Here is a 16,137-nt window from a genome sequence, read left to right on the forward strand (position 1 = left end):
CAGTGTCTACCGACTGATTTACTAGCTGGTAAGGGTATTTTGAACTTTGGCGACCCTGATAGAAAAGTTGTTGCGAAATTAATGAAGACTTGCATGATAGTAGAACGTTTGAAAATGATGTTTTAACATTGTTGGCGGAGACTTTCGCATATCGTGGCTTACAAAGAGTTTAAAGCAATTACTACCTTTGCTTGTTAAAGTGGAAATTATAGTCATCCCTACCATGAACTTAAACGTTTTCACGAAAAGAACATTGCAAAGGTTTAAGGTATTTCTGATAATGAGCTGACATCTATTCTTCTTTCACTATGCAAAACTGTCATTGAACAGACATTAAAACAACCGTGACTTAAGTTTTTCTGTTCTGCATACTCAGCATACACATTACACATGTCCAGACAACTCTCAACAGTGACAAGACTAGTCCAGCGGTCTGGTACAATTTCTCTTTGTTGACAAAACCAAGAAAAAAAGCGATGCGTTTTATCGATGAGTAAACAATAAACATTTAAGCTACGTTGAAATTTCTTCGTATTGCACAACCTTAGCCATCAACAAAAACCTCAAAAGAGACTAAAAACTCGTTCTTTTGAACTCCAAAAAATCTTTTACAGTTAGTTTTAATGCTAAAATATGTAATTCTGGTTTGAATGAGAGGCTCGAATCTTATGGAGTAATAATGATTTTTAAACTACTCAAGCTAGGCTTGGTAAAGAGTGCTCATATAAATTAAACAAAGCAATGACATCATGTCTATTTACAGCAATACTGCATCGCAAATACGTAGATCCATCAAGGGAGCCATCATATCATTTGTGATCATATTAGAAAAAAACAAAGTGCTGAGAAACTGTGTTCGGGTTCAACCTTTCTGGTCTCTCATTACTGGTAGTTTTTTTTTTACTTTCAAACAAATATCATTAGCATTGGGGTTATAAAAGTTGTTGTGAATTGGATTGGTGGATTGAACTACAATCATTTCTCTGTTCCATAACAGTACTATCCTGTTGCTGATTGTTTTTGTAAAGAGATTTTTAAATTAATTCGTATGAAAGTAAGCAGGCTACAGCAGTAAAAAGGTCCGACAGCATACTACACTCATATGTCCGACAGCATACTAAACTGTCGGACATATTGGCATTTTTAAAAACTAGCCAAACTTCAAGCTCTTCAAATCTGTTGGGGGAAGTCAAAAAACTGGTGAAAATGATTCTGTTAGCACCATCAACTAATGCTTGCAACGAGCGTTCATTTTCAGCAATGAAGCGTTTAAAAACTTGTTTAAAAACATCTATGTCTCATGACAGATTGTACAATTTATTGCTGTTGCATGTACACAAAGAGGAAGTCTCTAGCTTGAATGTAAACGATGTATCAAATCAAGGGACTTCATCAATGCAAACTCTGCCAGGCAAGCTACATTTGGTTTTCCAAATGAGTAATCCCAGACCCAAGACTTTCTATATTTAATTTGTTTTGATTCTCATATGTCACTTTGTACAATTATCTTGCTTGTAATTTTGTAGTTGTTATGTACTGGTAGGGTAATAGTTATAGGGTTATTCCAGACAGATTGCACGATAATGATTTTTAAATTTGGGTGAGTTTTTTTGGCAAGGCATCTCAGGAAAAAACAATTACAATGGAGTAAGATGCTGGTTTTGGAAATATTGTCCATGAATATCTCTTAAAAACAAATCCATCAACATTGGTATTGGTATCAGCTTGGATAGCTGTTAGTGTTTTTTGACGTTTACTGCCGAATATTACACCCCAAAGGGGATAAATTTGTTTTGTGGAGACCTCAGACCTGTACCAGACAAAGTCACGAGGGTCATTCTTGACAAAGTTGTGTGTTAAAAATATTGCATCTATTCTATTCTGCAATCATTTTGGCTGGAATTACCCATGTTTTGGCTGGAATTATCCCAATCATTCGAAATTACTGCTATCTAGCACCTTGTGATGTTATAACATATGCCGTGTCTTTGCCCGAAAAACCGCAAATTAGACTCATTGCAACTACAAATGTTATGTGCATAGCCTTTTACTTCGCTACAGCTTTTGAGCCCTCCCAAGCTAAAATATATAATTACGGGCCTGCATTATGGGAGCTTCTTAAAAACTTTTACGCACTCCTTAGGGGGGCGTGAACCCTCATGTTGAGAAGCACTGATGTAGAGAAGCATCCACCTTTGTTTAAAATGGAAGAGCTGAAAACAAATGGCTTTATGCCTCAACAATCAAGGCAGCCAAACATTGCTATTAATTTACTGATGATGAATCTACAGTAAGTAGAGATAGTAAGGATGCATAGGCTACTCAATGTTTGAAACAAACGTATCTAGTAGTTTGGTGGATAATCTCCACTCTAAATTGAAGCCCCAGTTAATATATCAACTATTTCAAAATAATTCAAAGTCTGATGATGAAAATCAACGTAAAATATAGCCACGTTCAACATCAGTCGTGTATCTATGCTCATCCCTCAGATAATTACCTTTGTAAAACATAACCTTGTTATCGTAAAATCTGGTAAGAACAAATAACTTCGTCACAGCGCACACATAATTTGCTTTTGAATCATAAAAAACGTTTGAAGACGTCACCAGGTAAGATTGTGTTATCGCTCGGTTTAAAACAAATATTTAACTTTTTCAGCAAGTTGAAACAGAATCCATTTTTACAAACAAACTACCTGTCTTCGGGCAATCTATTGTTTGGTGAAAAAAGCTATAAATTCTAGAAAAGCCAAAAACAAACCAAGAAGGTTTGCCAGTTTGACACATTTTCTTCATCTACACACGTTTAATCAACAAATCGACGTTAAATTACAAGATATTAATGAAAATCGTACAGACAAGAAAATCTGTAGCGTGGCTTTCCTTGGTAAACCGAAAAGTCCAAACAGTGACAGTAAATCAAGTTTTATCTGCTCAAGTTTGATTTTTATCACCTGAATTCATATTGATTGCCTCAATCATGAAGAGTTTTAATCAGACACCTTAATAGGTTTTAAATTTTACAGAAATTCAATGATTCTGCGTACCCAAACCTGAACAATTCATATTCTAACGAAATTCTTAAAATCTCAACTGAAGCTTTGCTTTCGTATATTGTACAATGTACATGCTCGACTTTTATTCATATCGCTTTGTATCAATAACTTGTATTTATCATCAAACATTGAATGTTACTCTTGAAATGCAAAGTAGATCTGAGGAAAAGAAATAGAATGATTGGCGGGTTGACAAATGGGTTGGAGTAGACATTAAAATTTACGTTTCAGCTGGCAACAACCAAGATACAAAACCTGGGATACCGTAGTTTCTTTTATCACGGAAGCAGTAGCCTACAACCTGATCCAACACCTCGTACAGCACCTTTTTAGCGTCAATCATAACCTATTTATTTGACAATTCTTTGGCACGCACCAAACCACTTGACTTTGAAACCCGGGCTTCAGATTTTAAAATTTGTGTGCATATGAAGTTAACTGTAAAGCCGACGTGGAACTAATTGGATTAAAAGAACCTAACATGACTTAATACTGGCTTTAGCTGAAAAACAGGACTCGGGCGAATTAGCAGATGATTGCCAAAACAAACAGCACTAAAAAATAGCCTTGCCGCAAGCTCAGAAACTAGTGTAAACTTCAGGGCGAAAGTACCGCAACTGGCAATTGAAAAGCTTTTCGTATATATATTCCTGTAAAATGGTGCTGTCCGGTGGCATGGCAAAATCATAAGATCATGTTTTTTTGGGCATTTTTCGGAAATAAAGCTAAGTTTCTATGTTTTCTTGTTGCTAATTCTTGGCTGAGTTATTTGAATGTTTGGTATTGGCAAAACTCGCTATTTTAATGCAGTTTTGTTTAAAATTAGGCAAACTTTGTTTTAGAAACATAGAGACTGAAAGCATCATTCTCAATATCATGACGTCACATGCGTGCCAAAGGGGGGGTTGTAACCCCCAACCCCCCCCCCTTGGCTACGCCACTGGCAGCTGGGTTACACTAAGTACATGTGTTTCCTTTGTTTGTGGAATAGCCGGGCAGATGAACAGCATCATAGTACAAAAAAAATGGCCCACCCGTGCAAATTTCAACCCAGACAATTTCAATGTGCAATATCAGCTTTTAGTTGATGAGAACAAAATTATCCTTCCTCCACTCCACATATTTGATGAATCGATGGTTTGTTCAAAAATTTTGTGAAAGCCATGGATAAACAAAGTGATGGATTTGAATATATTTGCGAGATATTTTCTTACAAATCTGACGCAAAGCTGAAGCAAGGAATCTTTGTTGGACCAGAAATAAGAAAATTGTTGAAAGATAAAATTTTTAAAAGCAAATTGCTTAAATTGGAATATAGCATGATTTTCTAGACTTTGATGTGCACATACAATAGTATGTAGCCTACTTTTTAAATCCGCGCGTGCACAGCTCTGCACGTGAATTTATTAAAATGTAATTGAGCGAGTGAAGCGAAGAAATGTTTCCAAACACATAAAGAATAACATTTTTATTTCTCAATTTTGACAAGCATATCACCCTGATGCGCTTTGGATATGAGTCTGCATGCGTGCACCTGCACCAAGAGTTATTTCCCTATTTACTTTCGTTAACTCCTCGACGAAGATTTACCTCTATCAGATGCGGATAAAAAAATTGGGGCCATCATGATCGACGAAGCAAAAACATTATTGAGGGAAACCTCTCTACTGAAAACCTGCCTCTGTTTGCATAAAAATATCAGATTAAAACTCGCATAATCGGTTACATTTTTATTAAAGTTTAAGCACTTACGTCTTCATCAAGCCAGAATACAATATTACTGCTTGCCTTACTTGTAAATGTCTTTCCTGTTTTGCCTATTTACAATAATAACTTAATGCTTGTTTTGATATAGCGCTGTTACGTTGCTCCTCAGCGTTTTACAATACAGACAGTGTCAATGCAGCCGTATAGTGGCGCAACTGAGTACAATAAAAGACTAATACAGACTAAAAAGTGATAAGTTTGTGCTTCAGTCATTCACATAACTTCAATACATTCATAGCTTTCGCATTGCAACATTTTTCAACACATTGTAATGCGGTATTATTTTTGTGGCTCTAAAGACTTGAACTTCCGGGTAAAGTCTCCATTTTTGTGTGTTCTTGTACTCTTGTTCCACCTCGAGATGTGGTCATTTGTTCAGTTGTACCGCGTGATGACGCCGACGCCCTGTTTTGTTGAAGAAACTTCATCAGTTTTGATATAATTTTGTCAAAAACATCCGAGTAAAGTATGGGATTGAGTGCACTGTTGATGGGCAGTAGCACAATGGCGGATACCACGTAAGCCATACCGGGCAATGGAACCCCACCAGCGTAGAGAAAAGTCATCACTGTAAGCGGAACCCAACAGCAAAAATCCGTTGTCAGAAGTCGAAAGATCTTTTTTTGCAAAGCTGTAAATAAACACAAAATGTGATTTGCCACATTTCGAATAAGATTAACGTTACGGGTTTATCTATAGAATTACGCCGTTAGTTGAACATTTAGATTAAGTGGACGGGAAGGCAAGGAAGCTAATTTTCGTGTCCACATTGGGCATGCCTTTAATTGTCTTGCCAAAGACACAACCACATGCTCTTGAGCGGTGTCGAACCGACACCCTTTCGAGTGCCGTTCCAAGGTCTCACAACTCAGCTATGTAGTATCGATTACAAACATTCGAGCCATCAACATTTTTGCTTAATTACTTCAATGCGTCTAATTTTAACAATTTACCGGCATTTCTACTGTCGATCTTCATTCTGCTATCTGATGCCATTCCAGCTGCATTCATGGATGTACGTCTCGTATGAATGACAATGAAAGTGTACGCAGCTGCGATGTATACGAATGCCAGAAAGTTGAACGTCGCAGTCGCAAACGAGAATGCAAATGCGTCATCTTCCGGTGTCTGGAAGAGTCGCGGGATACAGACGCTATTGGCGCTGTAATATCTAAATTGAATTGAATTGTATTCATACAACAGATACTATTAACTATTGCACTACTATAACTATTAAAAATACTATTACAAAAACCTGCTAAATGCCAAGTAAAAAAACATAGTCTTAATTTTTATTTTATTGACTAATCATTTTCATTTTAAATAAGTTTATTTTAATAGTTTTTTTTATTAAGAACCGTTTGAAAATCCCACTAGCAGTGAAATAGAAAAGTAAGGCTTTTCAGGGAATTGTAAGGGTGCTTGATGGTATTGTATTTGTGTATTTTCAAAACAGCTGTTTGACACAAAAGATTGCATAAATGTTTATAAACAAATCTTTTTCTTTAGAAAAAATAATTGTCAAGTATTTAAGTTACAACTCACCCCAAGTTTGTGGTGAACTTGAACGAACTGGACAAATTAAGATTATGCACAACGCTTTGAAATTCTTTCCAAGAAACAGCGGCTTGGATTTGTGTCAAAATGTCATCGGGATTTGTGACTTGTTGGCTTGGCACATACGTCACTGATCTCATCGCCCAGGATTTAGCGGTGTCAAAACTGACTACTGAATTGCTAAAAAACGATTTTTGCGAAATTAATGCTTTATTGGCGAAGATGTATTGAAGGCTTTCAGCCAGAGGAACAAAAGCTAAAACAAAAGATAGAAGCCACCCAGTTCCAATCAAGAGGTACATTGTGGATGCTTTTGGCTTGATCGAGGCTTTAAATGGCTGAAAATACAATCAACATTATGAAAGGTTTAAATATTATCTGCTATAAATCATATACAGCAATACAGCATACATTAATTGATACAGTTTGGAAATTTTTTAAAGTAGGCTACAACATACGTTTAACTGATTACAAGTCAAGTAATTGGTGGAGGAAATGAAGTTGCATAATCACTTGGTAATTGGTAAGAGGCACACCTAGTCAATCATCATAAGCCTATCATCAGGACTGAAGGGTGATAACATAATTCAACAACATAGACTGGTTCAACAAATACAGTGTCACGATTTCTTTCTATCTCTTACCAGGAAAGAGACTTGGAAAAGATTTATGACTTAGTTTAATGGGATATCACCGAAAAGCAGTCAATTAAATGGTCGGATAGTTCTACTAGTGAAATGATAATGAAAATTCTTGAAGAACTTTAACGAATGTTTCAGCACTTCCAGCAGCTAATCAAAGTAATAGTAACAGTGAACAGCGATAGATTCCAATGCTTACAATTATTAATCGAGTTTAACGTAATCCACTCATAGCTTTTCATACAATTCTAATTTCAATCAGAAATTATATTAACATCAACTTTGCTTTACTCGTATTCAATAACTTCAACTCTCGATCAACAATAATCTTTGCGTCTATTACCAACTACCAATACTACAATAATAATCTCTCATAATAATAATTTTACGCAAATGACGCTACTATTTATAATAGGTTTGATGGTCTAGTACAGGGCCTCCCAAACTTTTCTGCTCGCGACTCCTTTTAATCTCCTAAAATTTTCCGCGACCCCCTTTACGGTTAAAGGGATAAACAATGCGAAATATACGTTTGTGATATATATTGAAAGGTTTAATTTGAACAAATACTAAAAGCAAGCTTTCCGTATTCGAAGCTTACTACTTTACTAGGCCTTGTAGCCTGCTGGATACAAAACCAAACAAAAGTAAACACATTTCTTCAGTGTGATGGGTGCGACTGTTCTCTGCGACAAAGCAAGTCTAGCCGTCGCTTGATGTTTGTCAATGCTGGCCTCAAGGCAGCTTCAACGTTATTTACGCTGGAGCGGTATTTTATCAACGTTGAAAACACTGACACGCACAATCGCACATATACGTGGAGACAAACGGCAGGAGTGCGGTTACTGCTAAGCCATATAGGCCTAATGGTGAATATTCCGGTCTAACGTTAGACTAAGCCAAAAAGTGTGAAACTTTTTTCCAGAAAATTCAAGCCACAACTTAGTTAAAAGATACTGTAGATCTGCAAATTTTTCTTGAGATTTGAAAGAGAGGTAATCGGTACTTTGTTTTTGCATGGTCCGCCCCGTTAGCTCAATGGTTACGCGTCCAGCTCAAGAGCACGCGGCGCAAGTTCGACTCTCGGGGTGTGCGCTTGAGTAACGCATTTCAGGACTGCTCTCCATTAAACGGCACCTAGTGAATGGAATAATTCCTCGGCAACAATCGGAAAACTTCACTCTGCCAATCTCGGTAACCGGCCCTGTGTCAAGAGCCTCTGCAAGTATGCGAAACTACCAGGAATAAACCATCAAGGCTTTGTCAGTCCGAAGATAAAGATTCAAAACCAACCAACCAAATGGGTTTTGAATCAAATCTAAAAGTATTGTCCAATTCTGGAAGAAAATACTTATAAGCTCTTTCAACAGTCTTGACAAGTGTCGATAACCAGAGGCTTAATAACGCTTGATTCCACGCCATTGTTAGCCAAAAACTTTTCAGTAAATGAGAATATTTTAAATAAATCATTTTTAATGTTTTGTTTCTAGATGTTTAATTTTTTGATGAACGCTCCAACTTTAAATTTCCATGTAAAAACATAAATGTTTTTCTCCTTGGAAGAACAAATTAAATTCGTTCCCCCTTTTCAGGCAAACCTGACAAATAGCATAATTTGAAAAGCCTTTCCAAAAACGTCTTTACAAACACGGTGAACAAAGGCTACACTTTTTCCGTTGGAAAATTCACGACTTAATTTTTTAACACTAATACATAAAACATCACAATCCACTTTTGAACAGACAGTTGTATGCTTGCGGCTCGTCTTTCTTGCTCTCTGTACTTTAAAATTAGTTTTTTCGCACCTTGCCTTTCTACCACATCATGTGATCTGTTTAAACACTTTTTGATGCAGTTACCTTTGATTCTCGTGGAGCCTATCGTTGAGTTTGAGCTAGTCAGAAGTACTGTGCAGTTTGTTTTTTTGTCTTTTCCTGTTTATAGATTTAGTTAACCATTGTATTTTATTCAGATGTAGATAAGTTGTATGTATATTATTCCCGAAGAGGACATCTTGTGATGTCGAAAACGTTCGATATTTAATTGTTGCGTAGTTTTGTGTTTTTTGTAAATATAATAATCTTTAATATGTTAAACTTGATAACGTTGCTCGGCTTCGTATGCCTATGGTTCAACAAGACAAACTCTCTACCGAAGCTGTATAACACTAATAACTTGTTAAAGCATTGGCTTTAGTTTTGAAATCCACGTTTACAATGCAGAAAAGAGGATATTAAACTCCTATTCCATATTTCAATAGGCTATATAAATTTAAAAAATACGGGTAGCCTATTGAGTGCACAACTCTTAATAGTTAATAACTTTCACAGCATTTTGCATATAAGTGATAATATGCAGTGCTTTGTGTAAAATTTGTATACTTTCTGCGACCCCCGAAGTTCGTTACGCGACCCCTCTGGGGGTCGCGACCCCCACTTTGGGAAGCCCTGGTCTAGTACGCCTAACTTCGAGAAGGTACAATAACGTTACATCATAAGAATTCATTGTTCTGTCAAATTTTACTACTGGCAAACATCTCTATGATGTCACAACACCCAACACCTGGCAAGTCAAGCAACGAACATTCCGGACTTTCACGTCCAAAAAATCTTCTGGAAATACGTTGCATGATAAACATTTTGCAATCAGAGGGTACTACAAGACAGTAACAGATAATAACACATCGCTCAAGAATTCCACAATGAAAAACAGCACGTCCGGTCAAGATACAAGCAGCCCGTCGCGAGGCCTTGCACATTGATTGTGACATGCAGAATATTATTATATATCTTCATGTCTGCCTGATCTGTGGATGGTCAGCAAATTCTGGGAGCTGTAAGGTTAATTTCATTTGGAGAAATAAAGATCCGTGGAAGAACGATGAGTAATTTAAAGTTGTGACTGAGACAACATTACTTTGTATCAAAAACATGAGCTACATAACGTCGTAAAAAACTTAAAAATGTAGAATGAAATGAAGCCAGCTTTCCAGTGTAAATGAGACAAAAATTATGGCACCGGACAACATGGAAACTGATTGACAGTGCTTTTGTGACAGGAGGATGATACCGAGAAGAAGCTGACAAATTTGTGTATTTGGGTCCACTGTCACCAATAGGCTTCTAATTTAGATTCGAAGATTAATTGGAGATATCGCATTTATTTGGCTCTGAAGTCCTGTGAAGAATAAAGGCTTTAAGTGTGGATATGAATGAACCCACTCCTGCCACACTAGACAATCAAACACTCCTGTATGAAGATGTTTAAGTGTTGTAAAAGTTTTGTTTCGTTTGTCTATTAGCTATCTTTTCTTTCGTATGAATTTTTTTTTGTAGACACCATTTTATCCGGGTCAGATGTCCAGAGATTCCTGAAGCAGCCACATGATGATAGAATCGTTCATTATTGAGAGATCAACTGCCCTGGTAGAGTAAAAGTCGGAAAGAGGAAGAGCATGTAATCATTGCTTTTTTTTTCTGCACCACAGTTGCATGCCGCCGATGCTGATAGGCTCTATTTATGAATTAAGATCCGAAGCGCCCAATGCTTGTGCGGAGGCGATTCAGTCCTACACAGGCAAGTCAATTGAGCTCCTTTCCTTGTGGAATGGGTCCAGCGTATGAGACAAATGAGTGAGTACGGAAATGTTGTGAGTAAACTCCTCTATTCAGGTGTTAGTGATCCAAGATAAAGCAGTGATGTTATGCTCCAGTAGTGATTGGGCTTGAGGAACAAAGGGGTTTCTTGATTTGAGGCGTTTATCACCAATCTGGTGATGTTTTGTGGCTGTGCAAATTAAAAATAGTGACATCTAAACACTGCTTTTGCATATTTTAAACCTTTTGGTTTTGCCATCTTTCCCTTTTGTTGGTGCCAAATTCGTGTGTTTATTTTGCCGTTCTCTACATTTTCGGGGCAGCAATGTAAAATAAATTGAATTGAAATGGAATTGAAGGTAGCTTTAGAGAGCAAGGAGTGGGTTTAGCAACCGGCGAGCCAGGAAGATGGATGGATGGTCAATTATTTTTGTTTGGATGCAAAACGTACATAAAACAAAAACGTACAATGTGCATCCAATGAGGGAGAGAGTACGAAAGACCGTAGGCCTACGAAGGCGTATAGGAGGTCGTCGAGTCTGCACTCTCTCATTCAAACAGTTATACGAAAGCAAGTATTGCGTTTTTAAATAGTAAACTGACATAAAATATAAGAAGGAAAGGAGAGCAGAAGAAAAAACACAAAAATAAATACGGAAGCAAGAAATACAAAATAACATTGGACATAAAATCAGGTAGTGGATGTCGCTTCTATAGCTTTTGATTATTGAAGAAGTGCTTTTTGAAAGTTTTACTGAACAATTTGGAGCCCTTTTTCATATACTTTTTCTTCATATTTTGGGGTAAATAGTCCCATACCTTGATTCCCATGCATTTTAAACTTTTTTAAAATAATTGGCTATTTGCCTATTGAGTAGGGTGACCCAAAACGAAAATAAATTTTAATTTTATACTTTTTCTTGTTTAGACCTCTGCATTGTGGTCCAAAATGACACCTTGTCAAGTTTTGTTGAGATTGGTCCATATTTGACACCCTAGCAGTGGGTCGGTATCGCCCGCCGGATCAAAATCGACCAATCTGGATAATTCTCAGCAACCGGTAGGCCTAGAACGCTTAAAATTGGCTTCGAAGAAGCAGAATGCATTGTTTACTATCTAACTTGCAAAGGATTTTGGGATCTAAAACATTTAGTTTATGAAAAAATGAAGAAAACACATTTTTGATCAAATGTGGCCGCCATAAACGTGTAATGTTCAACTTTTAGTGTAATATACAACACTACAGAGAAATAAAACAGAATAACTTTAGCGGGTTTAACATGATGTATTACATACACAAATATAACATAATTAAAAATAAACTCAAACATTTTCGACACGTACGTGTGTCCTCATCAGGAATTACATAAATCTGTAATATAAATAAAAATGAAAATTGTAAGGTAAATTTGACTTTGCACTATAACTGTAACGATACTCTAGAGCAGTGGTTCTTAACCGCCGGTCCTCGGACCGGTGCCGGTCCGTGTAATTTTTTTGCCGGTCCGCAAAAGATCTTACTTTCTGCAAAGCTTATTTTAATGTGGAGTCATTAGCATATTGTAAAATTGTGATCGCACTGTGAAACATGCACAGCTGTAAAACTGACATATCTCCACGTAAAATTGTTTGATAATAAAGGTGATCTTTTTGATGACCTAATTCTGTGCCGTTGATAATGTTTTTGTGACAAATTGCGTAATAGTTTTCAAAAAGTTTTGAAACACAGAAATACATAAACAAATGGGGAATTTTGTCCTTGATTATGAAAAATTTCAAAGTTGTTGGAAAGGAAAATTTGGAATTAGACAAGTTTGAAGTTCCGGGATAAAGTCAGGCCTGCAATGGAAATTTGCCAGAACCGGAGTTTGAGAAAGCAAAGATCTTGTTTTTCAAAGAACGGAATGAAGACAAGCCGATTTGCTGTGGAAAATGCTGGTGAAATGGAGTGGTGAAAAAAGTAAAAAGAGGTTCTGAGCGTTGTGAGTCAACAATTGAAAGAGTTTGGCTAACAATTTAACGATTCATTTCGCGTAACATGAAGATCCTCGACATGGAAACTTTTGGATAAACAATCCATGCATCGATGATGTCAACACATGCGACCTTAATCTTCATGAAAAAGAAAGTCTGATTGAATTACAATGATGTTATGCTTCTACTTTGCAGTCCAGATTCGAAAAACTTCATCGTCACACTTCTGGTTATCTCTTGCTTATCGTGTTTTAGAAACTTCTTTGATATCTCGTTTTCCTCACATAGGCTACTGGCAGCGCAACAGTAGCAATTTCCCACTGACATTGATATTGTATGCAAATGGACATTTTTCTGTTTGAGTTGATTTGATTGCCGTTTTATTCCAATTTTTGTCCTGAATACAAATCATATACTAAAACCTTTCATTATGGTGCGCAACGACAACTTTGGTTAACAAAACGTTACAAATATTCATTCTATTCACTACGATCTTTGGTTGCCGGTCCGCGAACATTTTTTAAAAATTTTGCCGGTCCCCCACTGTTAAAAGGTTAAGAACCACTGCTCTAGAGCAGTGGTCTTCAACCTTTTTTACAAAATCGCCCCTTTGTTGAAAGTGCGGGTCCAAATCGCCCCCTCAAACGAGGCCTCGAAATTAACGGCGGCCGTGGCCGCCGAAGGGTTCAGAAACGGCCACCGAAAGTAAGCTCTGCTCGGCCGCAGGTAACTCGAGAAGGATACAAGTAACTATCGAGGGCTTTGTATGCGTATTGCGAAAGCAAAACTCGTTTTCTTCTTATTACCATCGGAGATTCGGCTCGTTAACTCGTTGCGATACCTTTATTACGTAAATAAACAATCAAAACAATGAAATACTGCAGCGAAAGAAGAACGCCCAGCACTACTGCACTTAGCGAACCGCGGAGACAAGGCAGTTTAGTTTCACTGCAATGATTTGAGTTCCGCCTCCCGTGAAAACCATTCGCAGCAGCTCACAGAATAAACACGCAAGAATATCGTGCGTTTGTAAAACGTTTTTCGCCTGGAATTAACGCGAAGCACTGCAGCGATACCTTCATGTCGCTAAAAATTTACATACAAAACTTCAAATATCCCAACAATATAAATAGTCGAACAAACCAAAAAGTAGTTTAAGGATCCAGAACGATCTTGATCGATAATTGCGCTCGGCCTTACCAATCGCCCCCCTAAACAGTAAAATCGCCCCCCAATTTCAAAAATTATACAAATTGCCCCCGCAATGGCCAAAATCGCCCCCCGGGGGCGATATCGCCCCCGTTGAAGAACACTGCTCTAGAGTCTAGACTGAAAAGCACAAACTGAACAAGTGATACAGGAATGATTACGAGTAAATTATATGGTGAGAAAGAGATCACATAAGGTGTAAACCACAGGCATTTGACAAACAATAAGAACACACACAAAAGGAACGATGAGCCACAGGCGAATAACTGCCGGTTGAGAGACCGATTATTACGCTTGATTCTTAAGGCTTCCATGATCTTAGTCTGAAATTCAGTTATAGTGCAAAGTCAAATTTACCTTACAATTTTCATTTTATTTATAAGTTATTGCAGATTTATGTAACTCCTGATGAGGACACATGTATGTGTCGAACATCAGTGATCATGCCCAAAACTCTCTCCACAACATCATTTGTAGCAGGCTGGTTTTGTAGCAGAGGTTTGAATGATGAAAACTCCTCCATCTGGTGCCAAGATCTGAGACTTTCATTAGTCAAACATTCAAACTCGGGCAAAACTCTTCAACATCAGTGATCATGCCCAAAACTCTCTCCACAACATCATTTGTAGCAGGCTGGTTTTGTAGCAGAGGTTTGAATGATGAAAACTCCTCCATCTGGTGCCAAGATCTGAGACTTTCATTAGTCAAACATTCAAACTCGGGCAAAACTCTAAAGAGTGTAAAAGAGTATGGTCCGACTCCGATCAAGTCCGGCAAGCTAGTGGAGTTTTGAATAGAAGGCATTTGAACTAAGCCCTTTCCAATAACGGCTCTCTCGGAACTTGATCAAGGAAAAGGATGAAAGACACTAAGGAAAAAGATGAAAGGGTGGAAAAAAGAAGCCAGTTTGCAGCGGTAGGCTACTGAATGTTTAAATAAATAGACCGGGAGTGGTCGTTTGAAAAAATATTAAGATTTAAGTGGTAAACCAAAGTGGAAAAACAATAAAACTTGTTTGTGATTAAACAAAAGTTGCTTGTATTTTAAATTTTGTGTTATTAGTGTTGTATATTGCAGTAAAAGTTGATCATTACACGTGTATGGAGGTCACATTTGGTCAAAAATGTGTTTTTGCATTTTTTCATAGGCTAAATGTTTTAGACCCCAAAACCCTTTGCAAGTTAGATGGGAAACCATGCATTCTGCTTCTTCAAAGCCAAGTTTAAGCGTTCTAGGCTTACGGTTGTTGAGATTTAGCCAGATTGGTCGCTTTTGATCCGACGGGCGATACCGACCTACTGCTAGGGCGTCAAATGTGGGCTGATCTCAACAAAACTGGCAAGGTGTCATTTTGGACCACAATGCAGAAGTCTAAACAAGAAAAGTTTAAAATTTATTTTTGTTTTGGGTCACCCTACTGTTGAATATAAAGCGAATTGGAGCTTGAGCGTCGGGTGTCATACGAATGTATAGATGATATATGTGTATAGAAAGTTTTGAAGATTTCTGGTAGTTTGTTATTATAAAATCTGAACATAAATTTGCTTACTTCTAGTTTATGAGTGGAATTTACAGTTAGTATACCATTATCTTGATAGAGTGGCGGTAGTTTAATTTTGTTTTTATTTCAAATGCTCCTGTCACGATTTTAATTATCTTATTTTGTATGATTTGGATTCCGTCAAGTATTTTGTAGGTGCGCATCCAGGGATACCTAAACTATTCAGTTATCTAGTTTAGGTACTAGTTTAGGTAACCCTGTGCACATCCCTAGTTGATAATTCCATATTGTAGGTGAGAGTGTACAAAGCTACAATAAATATTTATGAGAACATTTCTAAAAATAAATTGTCTAAGTTTACTCACTACGCCTGAAGAAGAGGATAGTATTTTCGAGAGGTTATCAATGTGCTTATTCCAATTGAGTTTGTTGTCTATTGTGATTCCTAAATAGCGGGTGTGGTCAACTTCTTTAAATATTGTACCATTTAATTTAATTTGCATACCGGAAAGTTTAGTCTTGAGAGTATGTAGTTAGTTTTACTGAAGTTGCGTGTCAACTGATTGTTATCAAGCCAAGTGTATAGTTTGCATAATTCTTTGCTTATTATCGGTTGGAGGTTGCTAGTAGCTTTTTCAGCCAAATAAAAAACTGTATAATCGGCATAAAGAATAGTTCTCAAAGGGATATTAAAGGAAAAACCTGGCTTGGCGATTTTCCACGTTCTTTCTGTTTAACATGCTACCATAAAACGATTTTCAATAAAATTTTGCCCCATTGCGGTCTGACCGCGATTGCGCGCGTGCTTTTGTCAGAGCTTTCAAAGCGAGATTG

At 37.2% G+C, this 16,137-nt stretch overlaps 1 protein-coding gene across 3 annotated transcripts in view; it reads right to left on the reverse strand.

Moving 5' to 3' along the window:
• Window positions 1–4,781: 4,781 nt before the first annotated feature.
• Window positions 4,782–16,137, reverse strand: part of LOC145777139 (uncharacterized) — a 66,139-nt gene continuing 54,783 nt past the window's right edge. For all 3 annotated transcript variants that reach the window (XM_082588436.1, XM_082588437.1, XM_082588438.1), the window contains 3 exons: window positions 6,371–6,720; window positions 5,779–5,996; window positions 4,782–5,456 (listed from right to left, as the gene is read on the reverse strand). In XM_082588436.1, the coding sequence (XP_082444562.1) occupies window positions 5,119–5,456; window positions 5,779–5,996; window positions 6,371–6,720 (906 nt within the window). In that variant the 3' untranslated portion in view covers window positions 4,782–5,118. The remainder of the gene's footprint in view (window positions 5,457–5,778; window positions 5,997–6,370; window positions 6,721–16,137) is intronic.

The sequence above is a fragment of the Aplidium turbinatum genome, chromosome 9 (genome assembly GCF_918807975.1).
Source record: "Aplidium turbinatum chromosome 9, kaAplTurb1.1, whole genome shotgun sequence".
NCBI lineage: Eukaryota > Metazoa > Chordata > Ascidiacea > Aplousobranchia > Polyclinidae > Aplidium > Aplidium turbinatum.